Here is a 17,295-nt window from a genome sequence, read left to right as displayed (position 1 = left end):
AACAACTATGAAAAAGTCAAATGCTATAATCAGGGTATCTCAGAGGTTGAAAAAGGCCTAGTGTATATCTATATCTCTCTATCTATATAGATAGAGAGAGAGATAGGTAGAGAGATATAGATATAGATCATGTTAAAAATAAAGACATGACAAAACTCAGTGAAATTGTATAATATTTAAGAAGTATTAATTTGCTAGGGCTGCCATAAATAAAATACCACAGAATGGTGGCTTAAACAATAAAAATTAATTTTCTCACAGTTCTGGAAACTATAAATCCAAGATCAAGGTGTCAGCAGGTTTGTTTTCTTCTGAGGGCTCTCAGGGATTCTTGCAGATGAGTATCTTCTTACTGTGTCCTCACACAGTCTTTCCTCTGTGTACCTACACCCCTAGTGTTTCTATGTGTGTCTAAATTTTCTCTTCTTATAAAGACACCAGTCATATTGGATTAGGGCTCTCACTAATGGCCTTATTTTAACTAACTCACTTTTTGAAAGGCCCTGTCTCCAAATACAGTCATATTCTGAGATATTAGGAGTTAGGGTTTCAACATATAAATTTTGAGGGGCAAAATTCAGCCCCTAAAGGATGTATACATTTAACATGCCACTGCTTTCAACCACAGACACCAACACAAGAGTAGATTACTTCATTTGCGATATCACAAAAAGTCTAAATTTGAGATCCTTTATGAATGGGAGGCTTGAGCCTGACCCTGTCATTGGCTCTGGCTCTTAGAAAAGTTTAAGCCTGGTTCACTGACAGGTGGATTAGGAAAGGGCTTCTTGTAGGAGGCAGCATCTTTATTAACTGTAGTAAGATAGTTTTGCTGAGGTAACAAGGAAACCAAGAAACTGTATGATTTAACACAACAAAGTTTTACTTCCTGCTCACCCAACATCAGATACTGGTTGGGCGACCCTATGGGGGAGCCTTTGTCAAAAATAAACAAAGCCAGATACTAGTTAAAGTTGTAAGGACAGATTTTAATTAGCAATAAATAAGTGCAATGGGGAAGAGTCCAGACTGAACGAGAGTCAATTTTGATTTGTACAGGTGTCACTGGCTGTTTTAGAGGCAGAGTGTAGGAACAGGGAGGGCACAAGCAGGGTCTCAAAAAGCAGGAAGAGGGGGGTTGGTCCATGGGAAGCGCATCTGGGTTTGCTAACTGGTGCTTATCGAAGTTAGCCTCCTACCCTCCCGCAGAGGCTGGGAGACAGGGGCCCTATCTTCAGACGTTGGCTGGAACAAGTGGCAAATCTTTTGGCAGCCTTGCGTTTTCTCAGGCAGGCACTTTCAGGGCATGTAGAATCATCCCAGGGGTGTGGCCTTGAGCTGTTAGAAACTATGCTACTGTTTTGTTCAAGTCTTTATAGGCCAAGGTTGAGGCCTAGTAAGGGAGAGGACTCGGAAGAACCTGGGTAGAGTTTGGTCAAGAGAGAATCTTTGTTGTCCTTCACCATTCTGTGACTCAGGAGTTCTAGCCTGAGAGGTCCCACTGAAGAAAGAGCATAGGATTCATAGAGTGCTGTGCAACTGCAGTTGGAAAGTTAGACCTGCATTGTAAAGAGTCGTAAAGAACTGGCAAAGTGGCTGAACTTCTTTAGTAGAAAATGAGGAGCCAATGAAGGCTTTTAGGCAGACAAGCTGTCAGCCTAAACTGTATTAAAATATTTATCTGCCATGAGATATTTTGAACTCCAGTCTTTATATCTGTTTACTAGGAAGACTAAAGTAACCTCACACTTTTAAAAAGGGTAATAATAGCTTAAAATCATTTATTGAGACTTTCTTGGTAGCAGCTGATTCCAATTTCTCATAATGGGGAAATCTGCAGTGAATTCTGCAGAATTATTCTAAAAAATGCCCAAAGTCTTTTCTTGACTAGCAGCTGTGTTTTGGGTGACTGACAAGAAAAGAATGAAACAGGGTCATTAGGGATAGTGTTTTTAAAACTGTGTTACATGCTATTACTGGAACTCTGTAGTAGAAGCAGATTCAGATGAGAATTTCAGAATCTCAGAGTTAATATATTTAGTAACATACTGTCATAATTGCACATATTGCAAAAGTAACTAGAATTCACCCTCAGAGTAGTCAGGTAGCAGGTTATGTAAGGTGGAGACACGGAAGCACTGAGTAGGAGTAGCAGGAAAGCCGAACTGGGACTCTCTGAAGCAAGAAGAAAATAATTAGGCTCCATGTGTCACTGAGGAAATGTGAGCTTTTATTGGCACAGTACAATAACTTCAGTGAAGTAAAGCATTTTTAATCCATGGGCATTCAATACTAATCCGGTATTATCACAAGGAGATGAATTATCACAAGGAATGAAAAACATTTTCTGGGAAAGTAGAAATGGGCAACCTTCATTGAAAAATAAATTCTATGTTATTAGAATTGAAAATCATAAAAATAAAAATAGCCCTTTGTAGTTAATATAATTAGCTATTTCACAGTAACTTTAGATTACTGAAGTTTGTTTTATTTCATCAGATGTGACCATCAGTCTTGAAAACCCTATCCTTCTTAGGATTGGGATCCTTGTATCAAAAGATACTGACATCATATTATCCTTCTGGGACTTAGACTGATTTAAACCATCCCCTGGAGAGAAGACACATTAATGATATCTGCCGACACTTTAGAGGACACTTTAGCTAGCATTGTGAAATGGATCTTAAAGGGATGATTCACTTTTTTTTTTAATGTATCTTAAAGTAAGATGATTCACTCTTACTACGTAAGACTGAATAAGGTATCAAACAAATGCTTCAAATTTCATAGCTGGTACATTTAGGAGCCGCGATGAGTGGTAAAATGGGCACATGAGCGGTGAAAATTCCTATGGCTGTATGGCTGCTCTTGACAAGTATGAGTAGTTTAATTTAAAACCGAGAAATATGAAGTAATGGTATCTTCAGTACTACTTAAAAACAAATCAACAAATATTGACTTCTGGCTCCAAGTTGGCCATACTATGGTGAATGAGACCCACATATTCTTTGTTCTCTGGGAACATAATCCTAATTTTTAAAAATAATAATTATAATTCATTGAGTACCACTATGTGCTAATCATTTTATATATACAAGATATATATATATATATCTCACCTCTTAAGAGATAGATACAATTATTTTTCCTTATTTTTCAAATGACAAAACAAGCTCAGAAACTTTATATAATTCAAACAAGACTAGAAATGGTATGAATGGAATGCTTTCAACCACCAAGCTATACTACCTTCACATTCCAGTGTCATCAGAAATCAATTAGTAACTTGGAGAGCAGAATCTCACCATTTATTTTTACTCTTTAGACCAAACCTAGGCATCTGTAGGGGATTCTGTCTTATGTTGGATGTGTTAAAATACAGCGTATAAAGCACTGAAGTAACATTACTAATGTCACTTAACAAATACTGCAGTCTTCTTGTCTTCTGTGTTGCTCTAATACTGTAAAGCTCCATGCATAAAATGTGACTGCAAAGATGGATTTGGACCAGGGTTCTTGTCTTCCTGATTGTAAGAGTAATACCCCTAGATGTACCGACCAGTAGTACTGACAGGATATTTAGCCTACTTCTACTAGTGTGGCATTAGCTTAAGGGAGACCATAATGGCTTTGTTTGAGTAATTGATGGCCATCCCAGCTCAATAGTACCAGAAGCTGCAGGTCAAATCAGAGCAGATTGAAGCTGGGAGATACTTTAGTCATCCTATCTGATTCTTTAAATACAGCAGAATCCCTTGCTTCACTGCCACAATCCTATTAGAATTTCATCTTATTTAATTGGGGGCTTTTTCAATGGTAGTTCCTTTGCTGTATTCGTAAAAGAATTATCTACATCTCATGACTATCTCTTCATAAAAACTGTATTTTACCATAGAACATGATGCAAACTTCCCCTACTAGGCTATCTGTTGCCTCTCTCTGTCTTTCTCTCTATACTGTCCCCACTGCTGAAGCCCAACAGTCCACCAAAAAGAAAATCATGACCTAAGTTCACACACTCAGAAATCCTACCTTCCAGGCCTTCCTAGGTACCCCTTCCATCAACTGGTTCTCTCTGAAGAGTTATCTCCACCCTGCTGTACATTAGGTAGGACAATGGTTCTCAAACTTCAGCTTGCACCACTACCACCTGGAGGCTTGTTAAAACATAAATTGCTGGGACCCAACCCCAGAATTGCTGCCTCAGTAGATCTGGGACTGGATCAGGGAATTTAGATTTCCGCCAAGTTCCCAGGTGATGGTTATGATACTGTTGGAGACATGCCTAAAGTAGACATGTCTTAACTAACTACAGATGACCCTTGAACAACATGGGTTTCAACTATGGGGGTCCACAGTTTTTAAATAGTGAATACTACAGTCCTACATGATTTGTGGTTGGTTGAATTCGGAGATATGAAAGAACTACAGATATGGAAGGCTGACTATAAGTTATAAGTAGATTTTCCACTGTGCGGAAGGTCAGCGCCCCTAACCCCTTGGTTGTTCAAGGTTCAACTGTACTCACTAGTATTAATTAAAGAACTAATATCTAGTAGTGATTTTACTTTGTTGAATAAATTAGAATGAAATCAAGGTTGCCCCTGAAATGTACATGAACACTTTCATTCAGGTGTACTTTGTATAACTCACAAAGAAATGGATGTTGTTATAGCCAGTGTACTCACAACTCTTATGGGCAGAAGGCCTTAAACTACATCCTACATGGCTGAGCCCTTTTCCTTCAATGCACCCTATCCTGACTTGCTAACCACTGGCATTTGTAGGCTAGTGGATGCGAGATCGTGGGATCAGTTTCCTCCCAGCAGGAATTCAAGGGACTAGGTTTTTCCTATGAAATAGAGGCAAGAATTAGACCATGGGAAGACCTTAAGAATAATCAGAAATGGATGTCTGGATTCCCCTGCCCAAACTAAATCTTGAACAAGTGATAGTCTGAGTTGCAACAAGCTCCTAAAGTCAGGCTTCTGTTGGTTTTTGTTCTTGCAATATAGTGAAATGATTCCTGCAGTTTACACTGTCATAAGAACCTGTAAATTGAGAGTAGTGTTCACATGTATGAGTAAATCAGCACTCATTAGGTAAGTCCCAAAGTAATTTTCAACATTACATCTAAAATAAGTTTTGAACAGGTGCATTTGGAAGATACTTTAGGCTGATCCACCACCTATTTTCCTAGATTTATTGGTCTGCTGCTTGATAAGATGTTATATTTTCCAAGGCCAGTCTTCCATTTAAATTGATGCATATTATCACTTTACCTTGTACTTCCACAAACTATGGATTTTCTGTTATCCCTAATTTCCAGTTTCAGGTTTTCATTGTGATTTTTAAAGTCTATAAAAGGAGTTCATAGTCACATTCGGTGAATTCAGCTTTGTAAATTAAACATCTCTCCTTTAGCTTAACTCCTTGGACTGTCTCCCCAAGTTGATTTTGACCCACAAAGAAACTTCAGACAAATAAGTTACACAAAAAAGAAAATCTTTTTTGTCTTTGCTTTTCTATGGAAAGAGATGGTCTGTATCTACTGCTCTTGTTGCTTTCTTTCTTCTAAGAAAATCATGTCCACATTGGACTTATGATAATTCAAGCTCTGTAAGTAACAGCAGTAGGGTGCAAACTCATCAATATCTCTTTAAGTAGTTGAAATAAAATGTAACAAAGTTTGTTCATTTTCCCTTATTTTGCATAGTTAATGGAAGCAGAGGGCATCCTTAGGCTCAGAAAGAGTTATTAGATGGAGAAGGAAAATTTGGAATTAAGATGAAAAAGACAGAAAGAGGGGGAGGATTAGGCAATATTTTTAGCAAATATTGCACCAATAAATAACTTACTAATTAAAGGTAAATGTATTGAGATAGTGTGATGCAACAAAAGCTGAAGTTTAGGTCTTAAGAGGTGGTCTTTGTTATTAGTAAGGCTCCTTATCATAGAAAATTACTGAAAATATTCATTGCTAAGTGACATATATGGGAATGTTCTGACCCCCCTCTCATAATGAGTTATTTAGGAACATTGCAGAAAGTTGAAAAAATAACCACCACAAGGAATTTTGTCATGGTAGGGGTGTGTGTGTGTGTGTGTGTGTGTGTGTGTGTGTGTGTTAGGGGTGGAGGGGGAGAGGATGGGAACTAGAAACCATGAGAGATGATGAAAGCATGAAGTGTTATTCATTCAGGAAAAGAAAAATCATTAGGGGGCATTAGGTAATAAGTATCCAAGCATAGAGGAGGTTACCACCAAACAGTATACCTTCTGAGTATTTAGATAAGTTAGAAATAAAGAATTTTGTGATTGAGCTGGTTGTATTAAAATGGAATGGATGCATGTGAAATATCTTCCAAATGTACTCAGAAATATTACAAATTGTCATCTAAATATAATAGTTTAATTGAGATCCTTCTTTTGGCAAGGGTGTAGATTTAATCACTACTTATGGCCTTTGTTCAGCTGAAAATGACATTTGAAAAGTTTTCCCAGTTAACATAACCTGGATTGTGTGTGTGTGTGTGTGTGTGTGTGTGTGTGTGTGTGTGTGTGTGTGTGTAGATAGATACATATATCTGTATATACATACATATAGGTCTCTACTTACCTGGATACATTTCACAATTTTTTTTCCTAGACCATCAATAAAGTTCTGCTTCAGTATGCTGCAATTGTATCGAGTGATTTCAGTTCATACTGTGATAAGGAAAATGTGGTAAGTAAAAATGTCTCTACTTTCAAGTATTCCTCAGTTGAGAACCACTTCTTCAAACTAATAAGTAAGCAAAGGAAGTTGTTTTCTTTCTGTTTTCATACAGGATGATAGAAAATAGGGATCTCAAGAAATTGTTCGAAAATTTCCTAGTAGTCCTGAACTGGTACAAAATAGAATTCAAAGGAAGGTTGAGAGCATCTCAATGCCAGCCAGCTTGTGGTTTTCCATGATGATAAGGAATAAGGCTCATATAAACAGCTGAAAACCCTCATCATTGTAAACACTGGAGCTGGGACCTAGGAGTTAAAAAGTGGTTTATTGTTAATACCAACTAGTATAGTTTTGGCACCAATACCAAAATGAGTATAATTTAGCCTTTCAGTTTTCAAATAAATTGAAAAGTATGGTTAACGTAAGGAGTGATGCTAATTTATACTCTGAATTATTAACTTAGCCTTTTATTTTTTGGATGATTGAGAAAACATTGATAAAATCGAAGCCAGTATTGAAGCTTAACAAAAGGAAGAAAGAGAAGTAAGATAAACTAATTTAGAATATAATCAGTGTTATTTTATGGTAGAGGGTAAAATCTTTCTATTCACCATATATAATTTTAGGAGAAATCTGTTGGTAACATTATAGGATTTTTTTTTTAAGCACTGAAAAAATATTTTAAAAGTCAGTACTAGATTTTTCAAGACAAAAATCAGGGTGTTTTTTTCTCCCTCAAAAAATCAGTTCCCACTATCAGGCAAGTCTTAAAGAGAATTCTTGCTGAAACCTCCTTGACCTCTTGCTGACAGCTCATTAAGATAAGTCAGTCCTAATGGTTCTTGAGGGTCCCAGAAGATGCTTCTTTTCCTTAAAGGAAAATGCTACCCAGAAATTTTACTGAAACTCCCAGGTATCTCAGCAGTGATTTCTAATTGCCATTGATTATAAATACTCTAATAGGCAAGATAGAGTATTTATTTATTGCAAGCATATAGCTACAATTAAATTTATAATACATTTGAAAAGTATTATATTGAAAATCAAAACAGTGACAGATAATTTCAGAAAAGATTCTGATTTACTAGGACAACCAAACTGAAGATTTTGAAAGGTGGCTATGAATTATCAAGGCTAATTCCTGTCATTCAGAAAGGAAAAGTAGCCTTAAAAGGCCCCTGCAAACTTCTACTTTATGTTTTAACATTTATAGTATATTTTATTTTTTAAAGGAGAAAAATTATAGATCAGCATTTATTGTATTATTCTCTGTATTTTTCCTTTATATTTTATACTTTTCAAAATCAAATTTTAAAAAAGTCATTGAAATATTATAGCACAAGAACTTACTTTTCCTTTCTCAATGCTTTTCTTTCCTAATTACTGATATCTTGACCAGTCTTAGACTCTCATTCAAATGCCAAGTATCATTTTAGCTTTTCCATGAAAGGATATCAGTTAGCTGCCTAGTTTAAGCTTTCAGCTGAGATAAATTGAAGAAGTGCTTTTGTACATTTGTGTGTGTACATATCACTGTTGTTACAGATTTCTTTAAATATCAAGAACATTGAAACATTATTGTTTTTTATTTTCTCTGTATATATATGACAATATTCCTATTTCATCTGCAAATTGCACTAGAAACTTTTAAAGAGAGACATCTTCTAAGAGACGACCATAACACTTGCTTTCCCAAGGGTCAGAATTATAGATGACAGTTAAATATCTGTGACAGAATTTTTTTTTTCTTCTGTGACATTTTAAATTTGGAATGGGTCACAAGTTTTTTTTTTGTTTTGTTTAAAAAATTTTTTTTTTTTTTTTTTTTTTTTTTTGGCTGTGTTGGGTCTTCGTTTCTGTGCAAGGGCTTTCTCTAGTTGCGGCAAGCGGGGGCCACTCTTCATCGCGGTGCGCAGGCCTCTCACTATCGCGGCCTCTCTTGCTGCAGAGCACAGGCTCCAGATGCGCAGGCTCAGTAGTTGTGGCTCACAGGCCTAGTTGCTCTGCGGCATGTGGGATCTTCCCAGACCAGGGCTCGAACCCGTGTCCCCTGCGTTGGCAGGCAGATTCTCAACCACTGCACCACCAGGGAAGCCGGGTCACAAGTTTTCAATCCATTCTTCCACACTCCACATTATAGCAAAGCAACATTATCTAAATCAGAAATGCTTGATTTATTTTTTAAATCTTTTTCAACTCAAAAACATAATTTGGTGGAATCTAAAAAAATACAACAAACTAGTGAATATAACCAAAACGAAGCCAACTCACAGATACAGAAAACAAACTAGTGGTTATGAGTGGGGAGAGGGAAGGGAGAAGGGGCAATATAGGGGTAGGGAATTAAGAGTTACAAACTATTATGTATAAAATAAGCTACAGGATATATTGTACAACATGGGGAATGTAGCCAATATTTTATAATAACTATAATAGAGAATAACCTTTTAAAATTGGGAATCACTATACTGTACACCTGTAACTTATATTGTCCATCAACTATACTTTGGTAAAAAAAATCTATTTGGGTCATGTAGAAATGGCCATAGTCTGAACAAATCTAACTTTCATATTCATTGTACTTTAGGTTCCTAACTTTGTTCCAGGTTTAGAGCAAATGAAATACATTATGACATTTTTAGGGGAAAAGCCAAAATATACAAAGATTACAAATTAACTTTAAACATAGGTTATTTTTATCTAGCTAAACTCATCAACAAATGATGCTTCTAAATTAGATTAATGTTCCCTTTACTGTGGATATTTTTAGTTGTCTCTGCTTGTTTGTTTTTCACTTACTACTGAAGTCTTTAAAGTAAAAGCTGTTCCCCGATTAGGTTTAAGGTAGAGTTGTGTAATTCAATTCTCAGTACTGATTTGATAAATTGATTCAATAAAATTGAAATTTGAACATGTCAAGGTCAGGGGAAGCTTAATCAAAGAGGAAAGTCTCATATTTATTTTTATCTCCCTCTGGATAACTGCATCTCTTTTTTTATATGTCGCCTTACCCAGGTCAGTGGCAATCCATGCCAAGTGAGCCCAAGTGTCTTTGTTCCTTTGGCTTCTTAGTAGCTCTTTTCCGTCGGAAATTATTATATTAAGAAGGCTTGGAGGTTGGTTTAATTTGTAAAGCTGGAACTAAAGTACTATTACATGTGTCAAAAGAGATAAGCTTGAATGCTAATATCAAATAATCGTAAATAAAAGAGACTACCCAGCTAACTTAGACCCATGAGAAGCAGGGTGATAACACCTTTACCCATGTAGTCTTCCTGCTTCTCATTGAGTCATGCTCTTCCTTAGTTCTCTTCCCTCTGCAATGAAAAAGAAAAAACCCCAATGGCCCTATACCCTCATGGAAAAAGCTCTGTTGGTTCAGTTTGTTGACATTGGGTCAAGATGCGGAAACCCTGAAAATCTGATCATACATGCCACGGAAAGGATTGGGCCTGGATCCAGTGGCTCTCCATCACAGCTGGCAATCTGAATCATTTGTAGAACATTGTGGTTCAGCTTACTGAACAGAATCTATAGGAGATAAATCTCTGTGTTTAAAAAAAAGAAAATATTTGAGTGCCTGGAATTAAGAGAGTAGAAGTTCTAAATTGTTTTTGTAAATTGAAGTTAGGATGTGGTCACTTTAAGAGTCAAATATAAAGTTTTTCAAAGGTCAGTAATGTGGTTAAAATAATAATAAAATCTTTCCACTGATGGGCACTCACACCTCTCTGATGTCCTGGAAGTCCTTTGCAGGCCTCTCTCTCTGATTCATTATTGGCTCATTTCCCAGCACCTTGGAAGGCATATCCATTTTCCTTTCTTTCACTCTTTTCTTCCCTTGATATGCTGGCTTTTCAGAATCAGTATGTAGCAAATATTAAATTATTCCATAACTATTCTCAATTCCATTATAAATTAATTTCTACTATGCTGAGGACACATCTAGTCCTGTCAGAAAGCTTTACATCTTTATGTGATTGTTATATTTCTGCCTCCTTGGAAACAACTCAAGGAACATTTTTAAAGCATGTATTATGTAGTGGCTCTGTGTAGTACTCTGTAAGAAAAAGCAGAAAAAGACACAGAGGCACATACAGTGCATTTAAGGTCAGCTGGCAAGACAGTCAAAAGCAACTCAAACGTGAAGTTAAATAAAACAAATGTCAAGTGAGTGACAAAAAAGATACAATCTGGGAAAACAAAGGCCCTAACCTGAATGATGGATATGACTGAAATAGGTGAAGAAGTTCAAGTGAAGGGCCTACATGCTCAGCCGAGCCACAGAGTCTGGAAAGCACAGGTGTTGGGGAGGTGGGAAGCAAGCCTCTTGGAGTTGAGAGTTCATCATAATACAGTAGAGGGAGAGGAGAAGAAAAGCATGGTTTGGAGCTGTATAACTAAGGGCCTTGAATACCAAGGGGTGGCCTTTATCGATAGCCAGAATTTATTAAAGTTTTTTTGGGGTATTTTTTTTTTTTTTTTTGCATTTCTGAAATTCAGATCGTGTTTTAGCTTTTGAAACAGTGAAATAATAGAATAGTTTAAACTAGTTTGTTTTTCTTAAAGTAAATCTTTAAAAAACTAAACTGAATTTGGTTATTTTTGAAGTACAAAACGCCACAATGCTAAGAATAAAATAAACTCTAGTAATAGGTCTCCGACGGTTTATTGTCTAAGTATATTATTAAATTTCATTCCCCAAAGTGGTCATATTTTCTCTCTTCTATTGTTAACTGTTAAAAAGTATAATCTTAAAATAGCATAATATTCTATTTGCCAAATAGAATTGAACTTAGGTGATAGTTGTATACTATCACATTGAAGGTAAACTCATTCAATAATTTAATGTATTTTTTGTTTTGTTTGCTTTATTTAAAGCCCTGTATATTGATGAACAATATTCAACAATTGCGGGTTCAGCTGGAAAAAATGTTTGAATCCATGGGAGGAAAAGAGGTGGGTATGTTTTTATGCCTGCGTTTGCCAAATATCTCAGAGATCATTAGCAGCGTATCTCTTTGCTATGGAGAGTGACATAATCAAGGTTTAGCTAAAGAACTGGAAATGCTAACAATGTAAAATACCATTAACAGCTAAGGTGATCATTACTCCGCAACAGAATACTTCAGTAAATACATCGGAAGTGTGAATCGGAGGAGGGAGATGGTCAATAGCCTTTTGTAATGTGTATATATAGTCATATATACACTATTAAATATATTTTTGTATATGCTAATGATATGTAAAGTTTCACAGTTGCAGATGTCTTTTACCATACTGCACAATGTCGACTTGATATCAATTTTCTTCTGCAGTGTGCTTTGTGGCACTACTGGTTCTTGATGTATCGCTGGTTTATTTTTCACATCTCAAAAATCTGTCAGAACTGTGTTGTGTAGTGTCTGTAATGTGTTGTGTCCTTGTCTAACATCTCTGACCTGCAATTCATGAGCAGAAAAAGGAAAGAGGAAGATTCTTTTATGAGGTTTGTGATAGTAAGCGTCTTATGACTGTTTCCCCTCCAAACTCAAAGACGATTGCACTTCCTACTTGTTCTCATTTGCTTGTTTGGATCAGGCAGACTGTGAAATACTAACTGGGCACCTGCCTTGAGCTGCCACAGTATTTCACAAACTGACATGCGCATCTGGGGAATTGAGGACTGGAGACAGTGCTGCAAGGGAAGGTCATGCAGCTGTCATTCTCCCACCGCCACCCCCTCCGTAAAACAATCCCAAGGGTGGCTAGGCTGAAGGGATATTTCTGTTTAAGGTTTGATTTACACTGTTCCTAATTATTGTGGTAAGTACGCAAGACGTATGTAAAGCTAGGTTCGATTTCAAAGCCAAGATCCCATTCATTTCTAAATTGATAAGGCTGAAAATGCTTCTTTTAAGATGGGACCTCTTCACACATGATGTTTCTTTTAACCCAAGAGACATTTATACATTTTCCCCCTGATGTCTTTTTTATTATTCTCAAGTCTCAGTCTTTTGAAAAATGAACTTGCTATTTAGCATCCTACAAATGAGAAGCACCAGGATACATGGGTGAAGGTGCAAAACTTCAAAAATGAACTTTTCTGAACTGTGCTGCTGTTGCTGTCTCCGTCTAGTTTGTATGAAATAAGGCTTCATTCCCCAAAGTGCGTTAATGGTTTTTGCACAGTTTGAGGGCGTCGATCTCAGTTTTAGAATTCTTTTGCTGAATTAGGTAAGCACAAGCAATTGGAGATCATAACTGGAGATTCCCTTTTTAATTTTAGTGATGTTTTATATTCAGACTTTAAGGCCACTTACTGTCTTGAAAAGTAGTGAAGAAATTACTGATTTCTTGTGGGAAATTCTATCTCCTTTTAGTGAACTTTAAAGACCACAAACCAGTTGAAGATAGAGTTGTATTTGAAATGCCACATTTCCAGAAATGTCTCCTAATGCTACTACTATGTCATTACGATTTTGTGGTTGAACTCTAATGTGAGTGATATATTGCTGAGTTGAGTGTTAACCAAATTATGCCTGTATTTAAAGGAAACTGTGTGGGCCAAGCCACCTGCTAACCAAAAAAGCTATGGGGTGGTTTGTTCACCAACCAAAATTGACTGCTTGTTTCAGATAAAATTGCCAGTTTGAAATGTACAGGTTTTCTCATGATAAATTGAGCTGCAAACCTATGGCTACATCACAGAACTCTTCTTTACTGGAGAAAATGATGGAAGATGTGCTCAGCTGGATGCCTTCTCCCTTTATAACTCTTTCCATGCCAATTGCTAATTTAAACTCCTCATACATAATTTCAAGGGAAAATCAATTAAACAAATGAAACGAATGTCTAGCTTCTCAAGATGGAATTTGTTAGAGGGACAGCATTGACCCTAGCTCCTTTCTTTTCCTACATTTAAATATTTTTTTTCCTCCCCTCCCTCTCTTTACCCTCCTCCCCTCCCTCTCTTTTTATGTTCTCCTGTCTCCCTTTCTATGCTGTTTCTTTTCTCTTATTCTTTTCCATTTTCATCTTGTCTTTTGTAGCTAAGAAAAAGCCTTAGGCAGGCCCTGTCAGTACTACATAGGGATTGAAGAAATGTCAGGAAGAAGCTTGACTTAAACCCAAGTCTGAGTGTAACAGGCAGCCTCCCAGACGGAAATAATCTTTATTAATACAGAATGATGTTAGAGCTGCTGATTGCTACACTCAGCCTCCAGAATCTCAATATAATAGGCAAAGCCCATTCATTGTAGTTATCTATATGGCAGTATTTAAATGGGTTCCTTAACTTGGGCCTTTCATAAAGATGAAAAAGCATTTTACTGAGAAAGACAAATTCACTCGTTGATAGGAAAAGTATATACAGAACTTAGTATGAACATGTTCAGTGGTCTTTAATGATAATACAATGTGTTTGTACTATTACCAATTCCCAGTTGTTTCCTCACAGTGGAACTAGTTATAAAACCTTGACTGCTATTGCTAAGGAAAATTTTCTAAACTAGATTTGATTCTTCTTTTAGTAGTTTCTTACTAGTTTGTGCCCCACCATCAGTGCTAGGATGTGCACTTCTTGCTACAGAAAACTAATTAGCTAATGATTGCTTGTGCATATGCTCAAAATAGTTTTTTTTTTTTTTTGATCAATTAAAATTTATTCTTTACATCTTTTAGGAAACCTTACTGATTTTCCAAAATAGTAGTGATTTCTCCCTCTCTTTAACTCCTTTATCATTTTTTCTTTTTTTTGCCATGTGTCCATTAGATGGTCTCTAACAATATAACAATAACGTGGCTGGCCTCTCAGACCATCTGCAAAGTGCTGGCCGCTTGCAGGCCTGGTTGCATGATGCTGCAGCTCTCTGCTGCTTTGACCCAACCACTGTTGGGGCAACTGCTCTTTCTTTGCAGGATCAATCTCTTTTCCCTCTGGAAACAGAAAGAGTGTTTAAAACCTTTTTTTATTCACTCTCTGTGTGGAGTCCAAGATGGAAACATTGCCTAACGCTGTGACAGTCTTGGGGGTGATGCCGTTGACAGTAGCTCCAAAAACCACCACTTGAGTAGTCCCTGTTAAATGCACACACGGTAGCCTGTGGGACCTGTAGGCACATTCTTTACCAATGCCCTATTTAGAAAAAAGAATCAAAAGAGAAAAGCAAACCACTATATTTCTTCTCCTATAGTCTCTTTCCAACACATTTCCCTGCGTACAAATTAAGAGCATGTTTTAGCTTAACAACTCTCTGATTATTCTAGAAAATAAGAATAAAAAAAGTCACAAACTATGAAGCAAAAGTAGCCTTTAGGAATGAGGTCCAGGGTCTGTTTTTTAAAGAGCATCCTGGTGATTTTTTATGTTCATATGGTTTTAGGAATCACTATAGTAAAACAGAAAAAATAACCAAACTGCTATGGACTGACTTGAGCTAGAAGTTAAATTATTTATACCACAGTTCCCAGATGGTATTACTTGTCCCTCTGTAACACAGTAACAGCAAAACAATCATCAGAATGCTAGGTAATAATTTTCATGTATTGGTTAATGATTGTTTTATCATCCTATAATAGCTCAAAAGTAAAACAGATATATTTTGGTTTATATCATTTTAATAGCTTGATTATTTCATGAGTATAACTCAGCACATATCAACTGCAAATAAATACTTAAGTCTATATTCATTTTTTCATAAAAACATTGCTACAGTAACAGAAGGGATTTTGTTGTAGTTGCTTGATCTGCAATCTAATTTTTACAAGTACATGAAAAAGAAAATCAGATAATCCAAAATGTACTTTCTTTTCAGAAAGTCATAAGATATTGGTTATGAACTTGCGTTGTAGTGATTGACTTAGAAGACTTATGACTGTGCTGTGTAAGCAGAGGATGCACTGCTCCTTCACAATATTGGGATGGTAAAATCATCTTGAATGGTAGAATCTATAGTTATCCATAGGCCCGCTATTCTACTGACTGTACTTCAAATTCTAGAGGTTAGCCATTATTAAGACATTTGGGGGAAATGGGAAGGGGGGGTATTTTCTTAGCTAAAATTTCTCATTCTGCTGACCACAAAACAGACGAAGCAGGTATAATAGTAACGTTATTTTTATTGATATGTCCCAGAAGGATTGAATCTCTTGACTCATTGCACCTTGTTAAACTTTCCTGAACAGGGTCGGGAATCAGGAACATAACCCTACCTATCCTAAAAATGTACATATTTTAATGAGCAACTTAATTATCTTTTGTTTCAGAGATGCATACTATATTGCTTTTTATTTTTTAATGATGAATTTGATGTGTCAATTAGAAACTGAATCTGACTGCCCAAAAGTGCATGCATGTAGCTGATTGAAATTCACTGTAAAACTTACTAGCCATACAGGCTCGGTCTTCAGCTAAGCAACCTCTGACCAGAGAGGACAGAAATTAACTTCTGTCATATTTTACTTAGCAATACGCTTTCAACATTATAATTCCTGGGCTACAGGGGTTGAAGATCCCTGCTTTAAGGGTATTAATACTTCATGCCGGTAGTTTCTGAACTTTAGCAGGTATGAGAACCACCTGGAGAGCTGATTACGACACATTGCTGAACTCCATCCTGGACTATTCAGCTCAGTAGGTCTGAGGTTGGGCCGCATGAGTTGCGTTTCTAACAAATTCCCATGTGGTACTGATGCTACTGGTCAGGAGATGATGTTGTGAGAATTATTGTTCTTTGCTTTTAGGATAGAAACCAGGTAATTGGGAAATGGCCCAGAATACCCCTTTGCCTTACCTGTGCTTGACTCCTAACCCACCTACTTAATGTGTTTTGAATCTTGAGAGCACATCGGATTTAATGTGTTTGAATGGACCTTGAGACAGCATGCAATAGACAGGGAAGCATTTGGATTAAAGAATATAATAATCCCAAAATATAGGTGGCTAATTTGCAGTCTTATACAAATATCCAGCATTTTTAAAACTCTGGAATTTTATACTCGCATTTTTATCTATAATCTTATTAAAAGAGGTGTAATAGTTGTAAAGAAGCTAAAAGCTTTATGTTCAGGTTTCTGATCTGTCTCAACTTTTCTCAATGTAAATAGAGATATAACTCACTAGTTAATACATTAATGAGAAGCCATCTGTGATTTCTGTCTCTTTTTCAGAAATACAAAATGAATTACAAAATAAAATAATTAAAGTAGGTATTAGATGTCATTAGATAGTAGACTTTTAACTAGTCATAGTATGTCTTCCTTTTAGTTATAAAATATTTCCTAAAGCAATTTGCAAAATTCTTCCCATTTAATTGAAGTGTCTACTGGTGCCTACTTATATTTTCTATTGGGGGGCAGGTGTTGATACAGGGAATAGAAAAAAATTTTAATGAATGCTCTAGTCCTCAAGGAGCTAATAAGAAGGAGTAAGGAGGCCTTATAAAATAACAGTTAGAGCAGAGTTCCCTTTTGGGCCCCGTGAAAGAGATATTTAGAAGCCAAATGCTCCCTGTCCTGCCTGGACAACTTTACACACCTCTTGCCCTCGGTGCTGACTACCCCAAGAAAAACAGAGACTAGAGCTTGCTGCACATGAA

General features: G+C 36.5%; 1 protein-coding gene across 1 annotated transcript in view; it reads left to right on the top strand.

Annotated features, from left to right (window-relative positions):
• UNC13C (unc-13 homolog C) overlaps positions 1–17,295 on the top strand; it is a 591,483-nt gene that overhangs the window by 476,740 nt on the left and 97,448 nt on the right. Inside the window, 2 exon segments of the mRNA XM_036844585.1 lie at positions 6,650–6,727; positions 11,600–11,677. Coding sequence (XP_036700480.1) covers positions 6,650–6,727; positions 11,600–11,677 — 156 coding nt within the window.

This window comes from Balaenoptera musculus, chromosome 2 (assembly GCF_009873245.2).
Source record: "Balaenoptera musculus isolate JJ_BM4_2016_0621 chromosome 2, mBalMus1.pri.v3, whole genome shotgun sequence".
NCBI lineage: Eukaryota > Metazoa > Chordata > Mammalia > Artiodactyla > Balaenopteridae > Balaenoptera > Balaenoptera musculus.
Note: the sequence above shows the minus strand (reverse complement) of the source record. Positions and strands in the feature narration are given on the sequence as shown.